At 42.0% G+C, this 15,051-nt stretch overlaps 1 protein-coding gene across 3 annotated transcripts in view; it reads right to left on the bottom strand.

The window, feature by feature from the left end:
- SHF (Src homology 2 domain containing F) overlaps positions 1-15,051 on the bottom strand; it is a 370,081-nt gene that overhangs the window by 135,820 nt on the left and 219,210 nt on the right. For all 3 annotated transcript variants that reach the window (XR_015309165.1, XM_086959174.1, XM_086959173.1), the window contains exon 3: positions 14,168-14,386. Coding sequence is in view for 2 of the 3 variants with exons in the window: in XM_086959174.1 (XP_086815300.1) it covers positions 14,168-14,386 (219 nt within the window). In the remaining variant the exon portion in view is untranslated. The remainder of the gene's footprint in view (positions 1-14,167; positions 14,387-15,051) is intronic.

Here is a 15,051-nt window from a genome sequence, read left to right on the forward strand (position 1 = left end):
GAGGGAGAAGCAACATGGATGGTACAGGCTGAGGAGAAACTAAATGGGAAGGAGAGCAACATGAAGCACAGATGGCATCGGTAAGAAAAGTAAGCAGGCAAAAAAGCAATGAGGGAGTGGGAACACACTAGGGTGAGCACATGATGGAGGGGCAGGGTAGAACCACAGAGGTGAGGGAGCAGCGTACAGAGGGGGAGAGAAGAGGATTAGTGAGACAGTTGGATAACACATGCACTCTCCTGGAGTGCTAAAACAAAAAGAAAAAAAAGTAGCGCTGAAATAGCGAGCAGTGTAAGGACCTGCTCCATGGGATAAACAAACTTAAGAAGAGCAGGAAAGCGCGCACATGCTAACTAGTAGGAAGTAAGCAAATAAAAGAGAATAGGTCGGCCCATGGTAAGCGAATGGCAGGGTACAAGCCCACTGTAAGTTAGCAATCCATCTGGCAACAGAGAGTGAAAGCGCTGCCTTGTAGGCGAAACCTATTTATTGTGGCGGCTACAAGTCAGTCCATTCACACTGGATGATCCAAAGTAAAGGAGTGACAAACACACACATTAGTGGGACGCAGTTAAGAGACACTCGTCGCTAAAATTAATACATCGCACAAGACTTCTCTGGCACACAAGGAAACATTTGCACACAAAAGTCCTCCTGCCCATAGAGCAACCCTTTCATTCCAGACTCCAGACTCGGTTGAGGAAGGACAACAGATCTCTCTGACGAAATGGAAGCGCCTCAGTGAAACTGCAGACTTAACATTGCCTTTCAAGCACAAACCTCAATGGGAATGACCAGAATGTGACATTTGCGCTGCGAACAACCACTAATCACCCAATTTTATTGCGCTTCTATTTTCATGCGATCTGTAATCGAAACTCTTCGTGCTTGTCAGATTCTTTCAACTCGTGATTTTGTGAGTACTGTTCCCTGGGATTGGTTCGTCATGGCACGCAGCTGGAAAATCCTGTTATGACTGGGAGAGAATGTTTTCAGTAACTCGAGGCGAGATACAGTGATGCAGGACATGTAGTAATAACTCAAACTAGTTTTTCTCTGCCCACTTTTTATCAAGTTTTTGAATTGTATTTCTGATAGCTAAAATATGCTACAGAGACACTTCTTCCATATTGTGCGTGCGACCTGCCTTCCATACATAGTTAATTGGAAGTCGTTGAAGAGCTGAAATTCTAGAGTTGCAGTTCAAAATAAAACACATTGTTTCTAGTCTTCTGTAAACCCATAAAATCGTCAGACTACACTTAATTTAAAATACTACCGTGCAAACACAACCCACAAGAAGTATTTTGACTTCCTTGTGGTATTCTTAACATTACACTTTCACTTATTAAATACTACATTTACCACTGTTTCCCAACAGAGCATGCTTTAGCAACTGTTGCCTTGTACATGTTTTTAATCTATGTTGCCTATTTGCTGCACTCAGAAAACTTGTCGATTTGTAACGGACAACCTAAAATCCCCAAAGGAGCTGTAACTACACTGGTCTGTGTGAATTCTTGGTGCCTGGCTGTTGATACTGTCGAATCTAAGAAATAGCACGCCATTTTAACTATAACGTGGGACTAGGCCTCACTAAGTAGACGTGAGTTACTTCTGTATAGGTATCGATTAGGTTATACTAGCTTAGTGTGATAAAAGAAATCACCCACGTATACTGACTGGATAGCTTAAATAAACTTTGATTGCAGAACAATCCACAACTATTTAGCCGTATGTTGTCTGTGCTGACTGCGTGCAGTGAGGATAGATACCCTGATAAAGGATGCAAGAAGGTCAGCATATACACCAGCCCCAGTCAACTCTCTTTGTGTACGATTTGGTAAAAGATAATTAAGTCACATTTTTAACATGCAAAACAAAGAATGCAAGTCAGAGCGTTTTTCAGTTGAAGTGCAGACTGGCCACAGTAAAGGGAGGCACTACCACATCAGTGGCATACTGCAGTGCCGGCTGAAAACTCTGCTTTCAGGATGAGAATTAGTCACACGGATTAGTAAAACGATATCCTATAATCTCTCCGGATTTTGTGAGTTCTACAAATTTTAGCTAGAGGCAGTTGCATACTACAGCAGTGCTACATAAGGCACCCAAAGCAAGCACGACGCGTCTTCCCCATGAGCTCAAAGCGGACACCTCTTTACTGAGCTTCAGGAAAGCTCTGAAAACCAGGCTGTTTAGCCAGGGTTAGTTCTGGATGCCTATTTCTACTGGTAGCGCCAAGGAGCCTTTGGGTACCCCTTGACATTAATACAAATGAAATAAAATCAAGAAAGTGACTTCAGCAAAGGCCATTCCCCCAAAAATATTTAAAAACACGTTTAAAGGTAAAACACTATCCAAGTCTATTCGAAAGAGGGAAACTCGTGACACTTGCTTTCTTCAGTAAAGCCTGGCTGATCCTGATAAGAGCCAGGCACCCAGTACAAGTAAATCAACTCCTCAGGTATAAATTGATGGATAAAGTATGCAAAACGAAGAAGGGAACACTCGTATTTCCTCAATTAAGGTGGATGGAACTCATAATCGACATGCAAAACTTCAAATTAATTGGCAAAGAGTCTGTTTTCTGGAGTCCTAAACGTAAGGATTAGTAAAATCGTCAGCAAGGAAATATATAGGGCATACAAGACTACTCCCTTTAGACCGTTGTACCGGTTCTTACAACCTCTCTATAGAGTTTTGTTCTGCATACGAGACACACCAATGTACTCAATTTTCAAGCACTATCTAAAAGCCTACAGAGCCTCAAGCAATCTAGGAATGGCAAGTGACTCTGAATTATAAGAATGCAAGATGAAGTCAAATAATGCACACTTGGTGGGGCAATAATGGGCGTGCACACATTCCCAGCAGCTTCAGTTTAAGGGCCTTAATAAGAACTACATTGACTGACATATATGGATCATCATGGTCTTTTGTTATTAGTAGATACCCTTTTTGTATTCTAGTTTCTTGTATAAAAGTGGGCATCGTAAATTGAAAACATAAGGAAAGCACAGTTGCCGTATGAGGATTATAACCTCGCACCCAAGAGATGCTGGACTAATAAATTATACAATTTGCTAATTTTAAACTATTGATGTATACAGTTTCACTCTGGTCCACCCAAAACATGAGAACATAAGCAATACAAAGCCTCTTTATGTTTCCCCTAAACCTACAATTTTATCTGGAAAGGTCACCACTGGGGGCGCTATGATTCATTCTCCATGTGTAACCTCATTGGAGAGGTTATCCTCGGGGAGGGGGTTTATGGTCACAAATCGGGCTAGTGGCTCATAAATATAGCACCATCAATAACTAAAGGAATGTCATTTCCTTTTATTTAATTTAACATGATATAGGTACCTAAAAAATGGCCCCCTCAACATGACCCTTCTTTCTCAGACTGACTGCTTCTTCTTACATCCTTCCAAATAGATCAGACTTTGAGTTCTACGCCACTCTTTTCTATAGCTGGAATTTTTTTTTTTTTTTTTTTTTTTAGATATTTCCCTCGGATTCACAAACCCATCTCTCTACTCTTACATTTTAATCGGGAACACACTATTCTGTCTCTTAGTTAACATTGTGTTCCTCTGCTAGGTTCTTGCTCCTTGAAACTGCATGAAGAAATGAAGATGTTCTTCCATTTTAAGTCTCATAGTTTTTTAATATTGGTGTGCACCCAATATATCGGGCACAAGATTTGGCAGAAAGCAGTGACATCTTTATAGAATTCTATGACGCGGAGGATGCCTCCATATGATTAGTTATGTAGTACTCATTAATTATTCATTTTGCATTACTCCTTTTGTCTGCAATTAAATGATAGCAAGGAACAAAGGATTTTAACAGTCTGCGAGAAGATGTGACCATGTATTATAAGAAATAAAATACCCCGTACAGTAAAAGGATACTGGAAGTCACCTCTCAGTTCCATGATCAGCACACGTCTTCTTAAGCTATGGAGTGCTGTCTTAGCACATTAAGATTGCGAATGAAACATGGGGATGCCACTATACTTCGCACATTATAAAAGGCGTGCATTTCACCCACCCAGCCCCTGAGATTCATCCCAAATACAAGCGTACAAGGACAGACACGCTTCTCTTACTTTCAATCAAACATCCATCAACACAAAGCATGTCCAGGAGTGTGATGCAGACTCACATCCACTCCACAGGTTCTGCTCCTGTTTGCTCATGTTGGCATTCCACACTCATCTTCACCCCAGGCACCAATTTGTCTCTGCAATTGATTTTCTGTTCTTCTCTGTTGTTATGTTGCTCATCACTTCTTGCTCCTCTGTCTACACACGCCAAGATTAACACTCTTGGCGAAACGAGAGGACAAATGCTTTTTTTTCCTGCAGCCTGTAGCACTGCACAAAGCACTTTACCTTCGCCGTGGTTAACAAAAAGCGCAACGTTTGCGAACATGATGTTCATAATCCTCCGAGGTCTCAATAGGTACACAATATGTAAGAGGCTTTCAGCACAAGATCACTCACTGAAATTTAGAGAGATGGGGACATAGTGACCTCACACAAATGCATACATAATGCGAGCTAACAATGCACATAGTGATAAGCAATTATGAGCTCTGACACAGTCACAGGCACAGAAAAGGCTTGGTTGGAATACTGTTATTCAAAAGAAAGGTCACGAGACAATGGTGATGGCCCCAGATGCACTGCATTAGTACTCTGGGGCCAGGAACGCTAGGCCTGCCTTGATGCACTTCACTTGGATAGTGGGGCAGAGTTGATGAACTTGCAAAGCTAGTCCTCTTGAAGAGACGTTGGCAAAGGTCTTCCATACCGTAAATAAAATCTCATTCAGTGATGGGGGGTACTGGTTTTTTATTTGTCGTTTTGTACAGCACAGACGTGACCGTTGTGTGACGGAGCAATTTGCATCAGAACTAATTGCATCAAAATAAGGCTATAAAAGGAGGCTAAACACATCGCCTATTTAAAGAACTTAAGAGTAGGCAAAAGAAAGAAGATCTAGTAACACAACTGAACTCGAGGAAAGGAAAACAGAAAAACAATACATTTCCAGATATGGAAAGTAAGGCGTTGATGTTAGAACAAATTATCTCATGAGTTTGTGTGTGATAATGACATCCACACGACAGAAGATTTTGTCACTAAGGGGACTCTTTACTCTGTCATAGTCAGGTACTTTTCAGAAAACACAATTCAAATAAAGCTCAGCAGTGATGTTTGAAAAGGAGCATTTTCTGTTCTTTCTTTAAGGTATCATAGATTTCTTCTGCTAGCTACGATACAGCATTCCAAAATGTTGGTGCCCTCCCTGAGAATGACTATTTGAGTGTCCTCTTTACTGCAGATCTGTAGTTCATGTACAATAGTGCAGCAATTCGCAATGCCCATGAGAGGACTTGTTTTTTTAATAATTCATTTGGGGACTGAGAATGATGGAATTTATGAACGATGCTGGAAATTTCTAAGCCTGGACGGAGTTCTGCGAGTAGTACAAAAAAACTCTGCTGCACTACGCAGAGCTCTGCGAGAGGCGGGAGTCTCTTTAGGGTCATAGACAGAATCCAAAGACCCACCCTCTCAGCGTTCGTCAGTAACGAGACAACGCTTTAAAAAGCAAAGCGAGAATAATCCTGTTCGCAAAGCGTTTGTCAATATCAAGACAACGCCTAAGAAACAATCTTGTTCGCGAGGTATGCAAACATTTGGTTTATAACCCCTCAAAGATGTTAAAACGGCACTGCCTAACTTTAAAGGACACCGTAACTAAACTTTGTTTATTTTCAATTCAGTGCTAGCCTGTTTCGCTGGACCGTGAGCAGAACAACTCGACAATCGAAACAATTTTAACAACTTGAGAAGCACTTAGTATTCTCTGCTCATAAATTAAGAATCAAGTAATTAGGTAAGATCAGTATGAAGTTCGTTTGTAAGATGTTATCATTTATTAACTTCCAAAATATTGAAACACACTTTTTATATATAATTTTGATATAGGTGCAACTGAAAGGCCCTCATTTTAACCCGTTACGATTCGTCATATTCCGTGGAGGTGGCGTCACATTGTTTTTAAATATCAGGTAAACTTGCCACAAATTTAAGCGAATGAACATAAGTAAAGAAACAATGAAATGAAACAGTATGTTATCCTTAGAACATCTATTTTTTTCCACATATCTTCTAAAGGTTTACCGAATTATCAAGCACAGATCCAAAGTATTGAACTCAAATATGGAAAATATATCAATGACTTACAATAGATAAGAATTAAACAGATATTAGGTATGTTATACCTTCTTTGAGCATAGCTTTACAATTTATCTGTACAATTATACGAATACAAATTTATATAAAATTCTTTTATGTTCCTTTATCAATTAATGCAGAATTCCGCTGACAATACTGCGTGATTCCTTTTATCATTTTAAACGATCCATATAGAACAAAGATCTATCAGCTTCACAAGCCGTTCATGAGCTGTCTACAGCTGTAGGTAAGCGGAACCAATAACGTTCAAAATTAGATACTGTATATAAAAATGTCGCCTAGATTACTAATAAATAATAACCTTGGAGATACTGTTCTATTGTTTAGATGAATAAGATCGGCTCATTCAAATATAAATAAATAGCTTCTAAAAAAGCAAAAAAGCTTTATTTAAAAAAGAGATATTGTTATAAGGTTACAAGGTTAAGATAGTCCTAATATATCATTCCATCACAATTTCATCCTTTTACTATCAACTTCTAATCTACCTATTCTGAATAAATTCTTTTCTTTTTAGCTATCCGGAGTAATTTTCCATTATCAATGTACCTTTAAAATCCCCTAACCATAAGGTAGAAAGCAGTAGATGTCTATCGAAATACGTATCCTTGTTTATACGGTACAATGTTTTCATCATTATTGCACTTTGAAATCTTGGGGCTTTTTTCAAACAGTGGTACCGCGTTTCCAAATTTTTATAATTTCTTCATTATATGGCATAAAGCAGCATATGTTTATTAAAATGTGTATCTCTGTTCATATGGCATATCGAAACCAGTATTCCTGTTCATATGGCTTTTCGTCTGTATTATCATTACGCTTTTGAACTTTAGAGTTTTTTCAAATAATAGGAACCAGTCCACATTTGAATTATGTTGAAAGCATGGCAGTATGACTTCTTGCGTATTGCAGGCTGTTGGTTCTAAACATTTATATATATAGATCTGTCATAGGATGAAATAGAAGTATGTTAGATGTAAATCATGTACCTTTAACACTTCTTCTTACCTTTTGTCAAACCCTGCCTTGCGGAAATACAAATCTGTGAGCTACAGTAGAGGCTATTATTAACCTTTGCTCTCATTTTCAGGGCGCAAAAATTGCCTTATATAACAGGACAAAATATCCCCCCTTGTTTTACGCAGTTTTCCTCTGTTTTAATTGTGACATATCTGTTGTAATAAGTTGATAAATGTAAACCATAAGATTAGGAAGTAGTTATAAATTCTGTTTAAATGTTGTACTAAAATATGTTTTTATTTTCAGAAAGTGTCTTCTGTCTTGATAAAGGCGCTGGACGCCGAAACGCGTTGACATACAACTTGACACACCATCTTTCCGTAATTTGTAAAAGAAATCATTATGTGTTTTTTATTGTGATTTTTTGTTTATGAAATGTAATTTTACTCCGTATTGAAATACATGCATTTTTATACTGTTCTGTTTAAGAATAAAATTTATTTAGTATATATAAAAATAGTATAATCTTTATTGGAAACTGCCCCCTTCCCATTTTTTGTCCTGTGACCATTGTGTAGGCAATCTAAGATTTCCGCCTAGGTTGTTTTCTCCATTGTCTCTTTAGATACATGCAGTTTGCCGTGATTTTCAGTGCCAGGTGATTTTCCGCACTGTGCTAACATTGCAAAAGGCATCATGCACAGCGCAAGTGGGCACGCCTCTTCCTTTCTGCTGCTCGAGTAGATTTTTACTTGAGCTGCAGTTTTCTCAACGCGAGTAGGCGGTTTCTCAACATGAGCGGTCACAAGCATACGCGACCACTCGCAGTGAGAAATCGGACCGCCCATGTTGAGAAATATCCCCGGGAGGTTAATTTTCCATGCTCACCAACTGGATGTTGACTATCGCAAGCGAGGAAAAATCTCGCTGGGAGGTGGATTTTCCGTGCTCGCCAAATTGTCGTTGATGAACGCGAGTGAGGGAAAAAAATCTGCAAGTTCCACATAACGCAGAGTGCAGAAAACTCTGCAAACTCCGCGAGCGGAGAGGAGTTCACCGCCCAGACGTACTAATTTCAGGGTGCTCCATGCTCTAAAGCCACGTCAGTGTTCTCAAAGTTGGAGTAAAGAGGTTATATTTCCTGGCTCTAGGGAACAATCTGGGTGCTGCATGAAAGCCTGCTCTCAGAGGACTAGGTGGATTTTTGGTTTACGAGCCAACCAAGTATTGGCACAGTTTAGACAGGGATTGCACTACTTGTAAAACATCTTCAGATATTAAGGGGTTGGCCCCTCAGAAGCCTTAGTTAGAACTGTGCTCCTTTAGCCAGGGAGTTTACCTGTGGAGGTTGAGATACCCGTGTAAGAAAGTAGGATCTGCTTCTTATGGTTATCCCCCACTTTTTGCTTGATGTCTCACTGTTTTTGACTAGTCTGACTGGGATCCTACTAATCAGGACCCCGGTCTATCTGCTTTCTCCCTTAAATTGACTTACATGTACTTTGGTACAGTCCAGACTGGATTATGGGGTACCCTTATCAGTCCTTAGTATATGGTACCCATGTACCCAGGCCATAGGTACCCTAGAGGCCGCCCATGGACTGAAGCATGTATTATGCCACCCATGAGAAGCTAAACAAAATGGAACTCTTGGTCTGCTACTGCAACCTGTGTAAAATGGTGCTTGTACCACTCACTTTAGATATAAGTTTACTATATCTAATGGTCACTAAACTTACAACTTAAAAGTCACCCCTATAGCAGGCCTTTACAATTATAAAGGCCGGGTGCTTGGTTTTACATGAGAGCGTGCCCCTGCATGAGCAGAACCCCTCGGCAGCCTTCGAAGACCATTCTCCCGGGTTGTCTGACTCAGCCGGACATATAGGTAGAGGTGTATTATAACCGTGCGGTACATGCCATACGGAAACGGCTGTATAGAAACATATAGCATTTGGTATCAAACACCTTGGAATCATACCCTCACACCAGTAACTTGCGTGGCGGGTTTGATTCCACCCTTCTGAAGCAAGCTTCGTGGGGTCATTGGTCTATCTAGTGCCAAGCTTCAAGACCCGGACAGCACAAAATGGATGCTGCCAGCCAGAGACACATTTCTGCCCTCCTTCTGCTGAGCCAAGCTTGAGCAGAGGAAGGCAGCACAATAGGCATCCTCTTGTAGGGAGGCGTGACCACCTCCCAGACATGGTTTAGTGTATTGGGGCTGGGTGGGTGCACTCTGAGAGTGCCTGAAAGTCTGCACCTGGACACATTTGGTGTCCCTGTGCAAAGTCCAGCTCAAACCAGTTCTGGGAGCCATTGGCTCCTGCTCTGGCCGAAACTGGACAAAGGACATGGGTGTAGCCATGCCTCTGTCCTGCCCCTCCCCTAGGAGGGTTCCCTGAATCTGGCCAACCCTCTCCTGTGGGTCCAAAAGTGCTTACCGGGCTGTAAAACTTTAGGTTTTACGTGGACAAGGTTCTACAAGAAAAAACACTGACCTTCGACCGTCTGGACACCTTGGACTTTGCTGGACCACGACTGGGTTTGACTTCGTCCCCCTTTCTATCCAAAGCTTAGTTTGTGCCTTTGCTCCATACAGGCTCCCTGCAGGACCTGTGGTGCACTTAAGACAACTTAAGAATCTCCCTTGGAGTGAAGGAGTCACTCCCCTGCATTCGCAGGCACCTAATCGCAATGGACTGGTCTGCTGCTCCTGAGAACTCAGGAGATTTCAGCAACACAGGTGGGGTTTCTGAAGGTCCCGGAGGTCGAACTGCCCTTATCTCTCGTGGTGACTGCATAATCCGAACCCTTGTGCACCACGTCCATTTGCAGTTGCATATGCTTGTTGGCGATTCACGACCTTGTGCATTGGACTTCATGTAGCCCTGACCCTGAGCAGTATTTGCACCAAAGAAGTCCGGTCTCCTCGCACAGAGTGCTCCGTGGGCTGGTGCTTTGTAATCTTGCTCGAGGTCCCCTCGTGACTCCGGGTCATTCGGTATGTGGGTCCTCATGAGGGTAATCTTGATTTCTTGGGGCATTCCTGGTTGCTCCAGACGTGCCCTAACTTCCCATTGCTTGGTGAGTCCCCTGGACCTTGCATGTCCACACCGTAACCTGTTTGACGTTCCTGCATGGGCTGCTTTTACCCAGGCTTGTTGGTGCTCCCGCTAGACACCGACCACTGAGTTCTCGACATCCTTCGTGGGACAGCTCGCATATGGCTTCTGGTCATCCTCGATGACTCCTGGTCCTGGTGGCTGCAGAGTCAAGCATCCCTTATTCGCACCTGAAGCACCAGACATCGGTGGGCATCCGTCTACCAAGTCCCTGGTCACTTTGAAGTGACCCAGACTCTGTCCCCCTGCTTTCAGGTTCCTTCCTTCTAGAATCCCGGCTTGGAATCCACCTGATCCTTTTCACCTTCCCAGCATCAGTAGTCCTTCCCAGCCTTCCACTGAAAACGACGGAGGTTTCCGACACCACTTCAGATCTATGCACCCGGCTCCCCTGGGATAGGTAACTATGGTACTACAGTATAAACGGGTGGGGTGTCTCTCCAACCTCTTAAGTTCCAAAGGGTTTGCTTGACGTCCTCCCAGAAGGGTCTTTAAACTTTAACTTTCCAACAGAGACTTTACCTAAGTTGTACGGAGCTCGCAGTCGTGTTTCCTCACTGCACCCGTCCTCCGTGGGCTCCCTGTGTCATCACCGTGGGTGGTTCCCTCGGGTCCCAGCGATTCTACGTGCACTAGGCACTGTCTCTAGTCAAGTTGGGATTGTTATACCACTATTTTAGTATATGGTTAGGTCTACCCCTGGAGCCCACTGTGTATTGTGCTACTTACAACTGTTCTATTGATCTCGTATTGTGTGCTTTGCGTTCTATCTTCATGTAGAGGATAATAGATTAAATAATACAACATTTTATATAACTACTATGTGGTTCTCCTTCATTTAGGCATTCAGAAAGTGATATTCTGGTAAAACAAACTGTTTTACTATCCTTCAAGATTAAGCCTAAAGGCTGCTCTCCACAGCTACCACTAGGATAGCTTTCTGAAGGTTACATTTGACCTCATACATCATAAGGGTGGTGTGGAATGGTACAGGGTGCCCACTTTAATTAGTGGACAACATATACCCGGCCACCTTCTCACGACTTCTCAAGTATAAAACTTTGTAACTTGGTGCATTCAATGAGGGAAGGACAATGGTCTACTAAGGTGAGGGAGTACAACCATTATTATTTTGGGGTTAAGCAGTTCCGTCATAGAAACCAATATGAATTCTGTTTTTGACAAATTGAGTTTAAGGAGATTGCATGCCATCAAGGAATAATTATTTTCCAAGATCTATGTGCTGATAAACTTCTTCTAGGAATATTATTTTCAAATGTAGTTTCTGGGAATAATATTTGCAAATTAATCAGTGCACATATGCTGGAATTTTTATTAGCTCGGATCCTAGGAGTTCCACATTGAAGACAGTGGGGAATATATGGAATCCTAAGGGAAACCTTGGAGAAGGAGGAGGGCTAGAATGTAAATTTGCAATTTCCATGTATTGGCAGCCATTTTTCAGGTATGACAAGAATCAGCTGGAACACATTCCTCTAAATCCCATTCTCTTAGTGAAGATTTTCGAGAGTGAGCAGATCCTGCTGAAAGATTTAGAAGAGTGAGGAAGCAGGAGTTGGCGTTATTAAGTATAAAGACAGCTTTGTCTGGGATGTGAGTACTGTAAGTGTGGTACTGCAGCTTGACCTAAAGCATGAAAAGTAGTCCGAGCAGGTTGTTTTCTGCGATGAGTTGTCTAACTTGTTTCTCAACATGCTTCAGAGATCTCTATTTAAAAAAAGTTGTTTCGACTCATGTTGATTGTTGTGTCCGATTCAGGTTATTTCAGCAGAGGAGTAACTGGACTAATCTTAAGGCATTGTGCTTACAGCATGCTGAGAAAGGTGCATTTATGAGGTGCGCCCACAATGTCATAAGGAAGGGATTCAATTCTTTAATTATGGCATTTGGATTAGCAGCAATGAAACTAGAGGGGTGGTGAAGATTTTTCTGAAATCATATGGAAAAACATTTCTCTTAATTCAAACCAATTTAATTTCCTTGAATTTTCTGTTTGGAGAAAGAGGTGAAAAGTTCAGTTTCATTCATGTGGTTTGATAGGTAAAGAGTTAGTCAGAGGTTTTGTTGATTGTTGGACAAGTAAAAAAAAAATAGATAACTATTAGCATTGACTGAAAGACTATTTGGCCTTGAAAATAAGTTTATTGTATTTGTTTTTTCTCCGGGGTCTTTTTATTAGGTTCTCTGTGGATGAATTGTCACCATCATCCTTCTACCTGTCCGAGGGTTTTTACTATGATTGAGCAGTATTTGAGAAAAAGATCAGGCCGGCTTTTAGTGTACCATGACCTATGCAGTGATACGGGTCAACAATGAGTGTCTGGAAGTCCCCTACCTGTAGATACTGGGCAGGTTTTGGACTTTAAAGCAGCTGGATCTAGATTTAAAGAGGGTATAAAGTGCTATGTTCTGATCCTGTGGCTCAAAGCAATCTCCTAAGCTTTGTGTCTGTACTTCAGGTGATTCCTTTATTATAAGCCCTTCCCTGTGGAGGTTGTTTGCTGGTTGTTATCCTGATGTAATCCTTGTTATTAGGGCTATTGGGCACAGGCACTTTTATCTGACAGACATTCCCCGTCGAGCGTCAACCTCCTCTCCCAACTAAGCCCAGAAACTAGGAACTGTTAGTTACAGTGAGTTATCCAGAAGACGATTCACCACTGCAGGGACATTTTTACTAAACTAAAACTAAGGGGCAGTTCTCCTCCTGGAGCAGCAGGTAGAGGGAGAGGTGTGCTAATTAGATCCCACTACCACGGGTTTTCAAACTGCACTGTCTATGTATGTAGGCAGAGCTTGGAGAGAAGTGTAAATATGCTGCCCTTTCAGACTTTTGGAACTACTTCGAAGATGTCATTCCCACAGTAGCATTTATTCAGTATTTATAGGGTCTAGCAGCATTGTTAGAATATGCAGATGGGACATGAATGAATGCCCAAACTACCTAGTGTGTGATGCAGAGCTCCAGGGGAGAAATGATTTAAATCAACCAGGCAGAGAGAGGGGGAACATATAAAAGGTTCCCAGAACAAATGAGAGAAGACCATCCTTTCCAGCAGCGAGGAAGGAACATACCTGGATCCTCAATGGATAGAGGGACAAAGTTCTCTAAAGCTATGGCATGTTTTGGAAAGGCTTCATGACCTAAGATAATTTTTCGCCCTAATTCAATCAAGAATTTCAACTAACTGCCAACAATAATATCACTTCAAAAACGAATAAAGTCTCATCAACAGCAGAAATTCATAGCATAAAAAGGGTTGCCCTCATGTACAGCTTGTGAAAAAAAAATACCTCCCAACCGGGCCCGCCCACTCCCTTTCAAGAAACCGCTGTAGGAGCATCACTGCACTCATACAGGACATGTAACACAACCAGATTCAATAACCGAAAACACCTCAGAGGATATTCTCCTTCCACTATCTTTCTACTCCTCACAGACTCTACACACCTTTTAACTCTCTTTACGAGATATCGTTTTAAACTTCCTTTTGATTGTACCTGACCTGCCAACTTTGTTCACCTCTCCTTTTTCCACAATCACATATCAGTTACTTCTGGTTCCATTTCTTTGTACGAAGAAACATTTCCTTAGCCTGTCCTTCTAACATTACCGAGCAGCTTCGCTCCCATGTGCAAAGATAGAATTTGTTATGAGGACTATCCTTGTCACGCACTAGTGAACCGGGTGTGAATCACTCAACAGCTGAACCACTGTCCTGAAGAATCATTTCCAAAGCACGAATACCAAATACAAGGTAGCAGTGGTAACCAAGCTCACCTGCAAAGGCTTTGGAGATGCGATCTTTCTTCCATTCCCAGGGCTGGTCATACTCCTCTGGCGGTCTCTCGTCATCCTCCGGGAGGCGGGACTCGCGTGGTTTGGGACCCGCTGACTTCTCAGGGTCCGAGTCCACTCCATTCTCTGTAGGTTCATAGGGGGTGTCGTACAAGTGCAGTGGTTTGACGGGAGCATCTTTAGAACCCCTTCGCCGGATTTCTGTTCGGAGAAAAAATTGGAATACAGCATTATTTTATTAATTTCTCAACTCGGATTTCGCTTTTTATGTTCTATAGTAAAGGCAGAATAGGAGGATGAAAACTAAATCATGCAAGCGCACAAGCATGTTGTGTAGCTTGTGATATAATCATTGGCTCTTCCAGCCATAGTGGTTTTACACTACATGCGTGGTACTGACTTCACTGGCAGAGTCTAAATCACAGACCAAGGCCACTGGCAATATCTTATTTTATGGCTGAATTTGCACCATAAACACAAATTAAAAAAATATTCCCAGCTCAAACAGGAAAAAAGTAACTAAAGTTACAGCACACAGGTTAAACACTGCTGCATCTCCTACTCTCTGGAGAGCTGCTCACTTTCCAGCTGACTCTTGTATTCATATAGCTTAAGAGCTGACAACGTGAAGCTTGTTTCCGGTCCAGGGAAGGCGTGGCTTGGCAGTTCGGGCTGGACTGTTCCCATGAGGCACAGGGTTAGACTGATTTGCATATGGCCATGTCTGAACTGGGGTGGCAGAGAGGGCTAAAGAACGGTGATGGATTAAACCCAGATATCTTGAATGGGTGCGAGTGTTTGATTGGTTCAGATGCTCTGTCCATCACCACCCCCTTTTGTACCGCTTGGTTCACCGTAAGTTGGCA

This window comes from Lissotriton vulgaris, chromosome 2_2 (assembly GCF_964263255.1).
Source record: "Lissotriton vulgaris chromosome 2_2, aLisVul1.2, whole genome shotgun sequence".
In the NCBI taxonomy this organism is placed as follows: Eukaryota; Metazoa; Chordata; class Amphibia; order Caudata; family Salamandridae; genus Lissotriton; species Lissotriton vulgaris.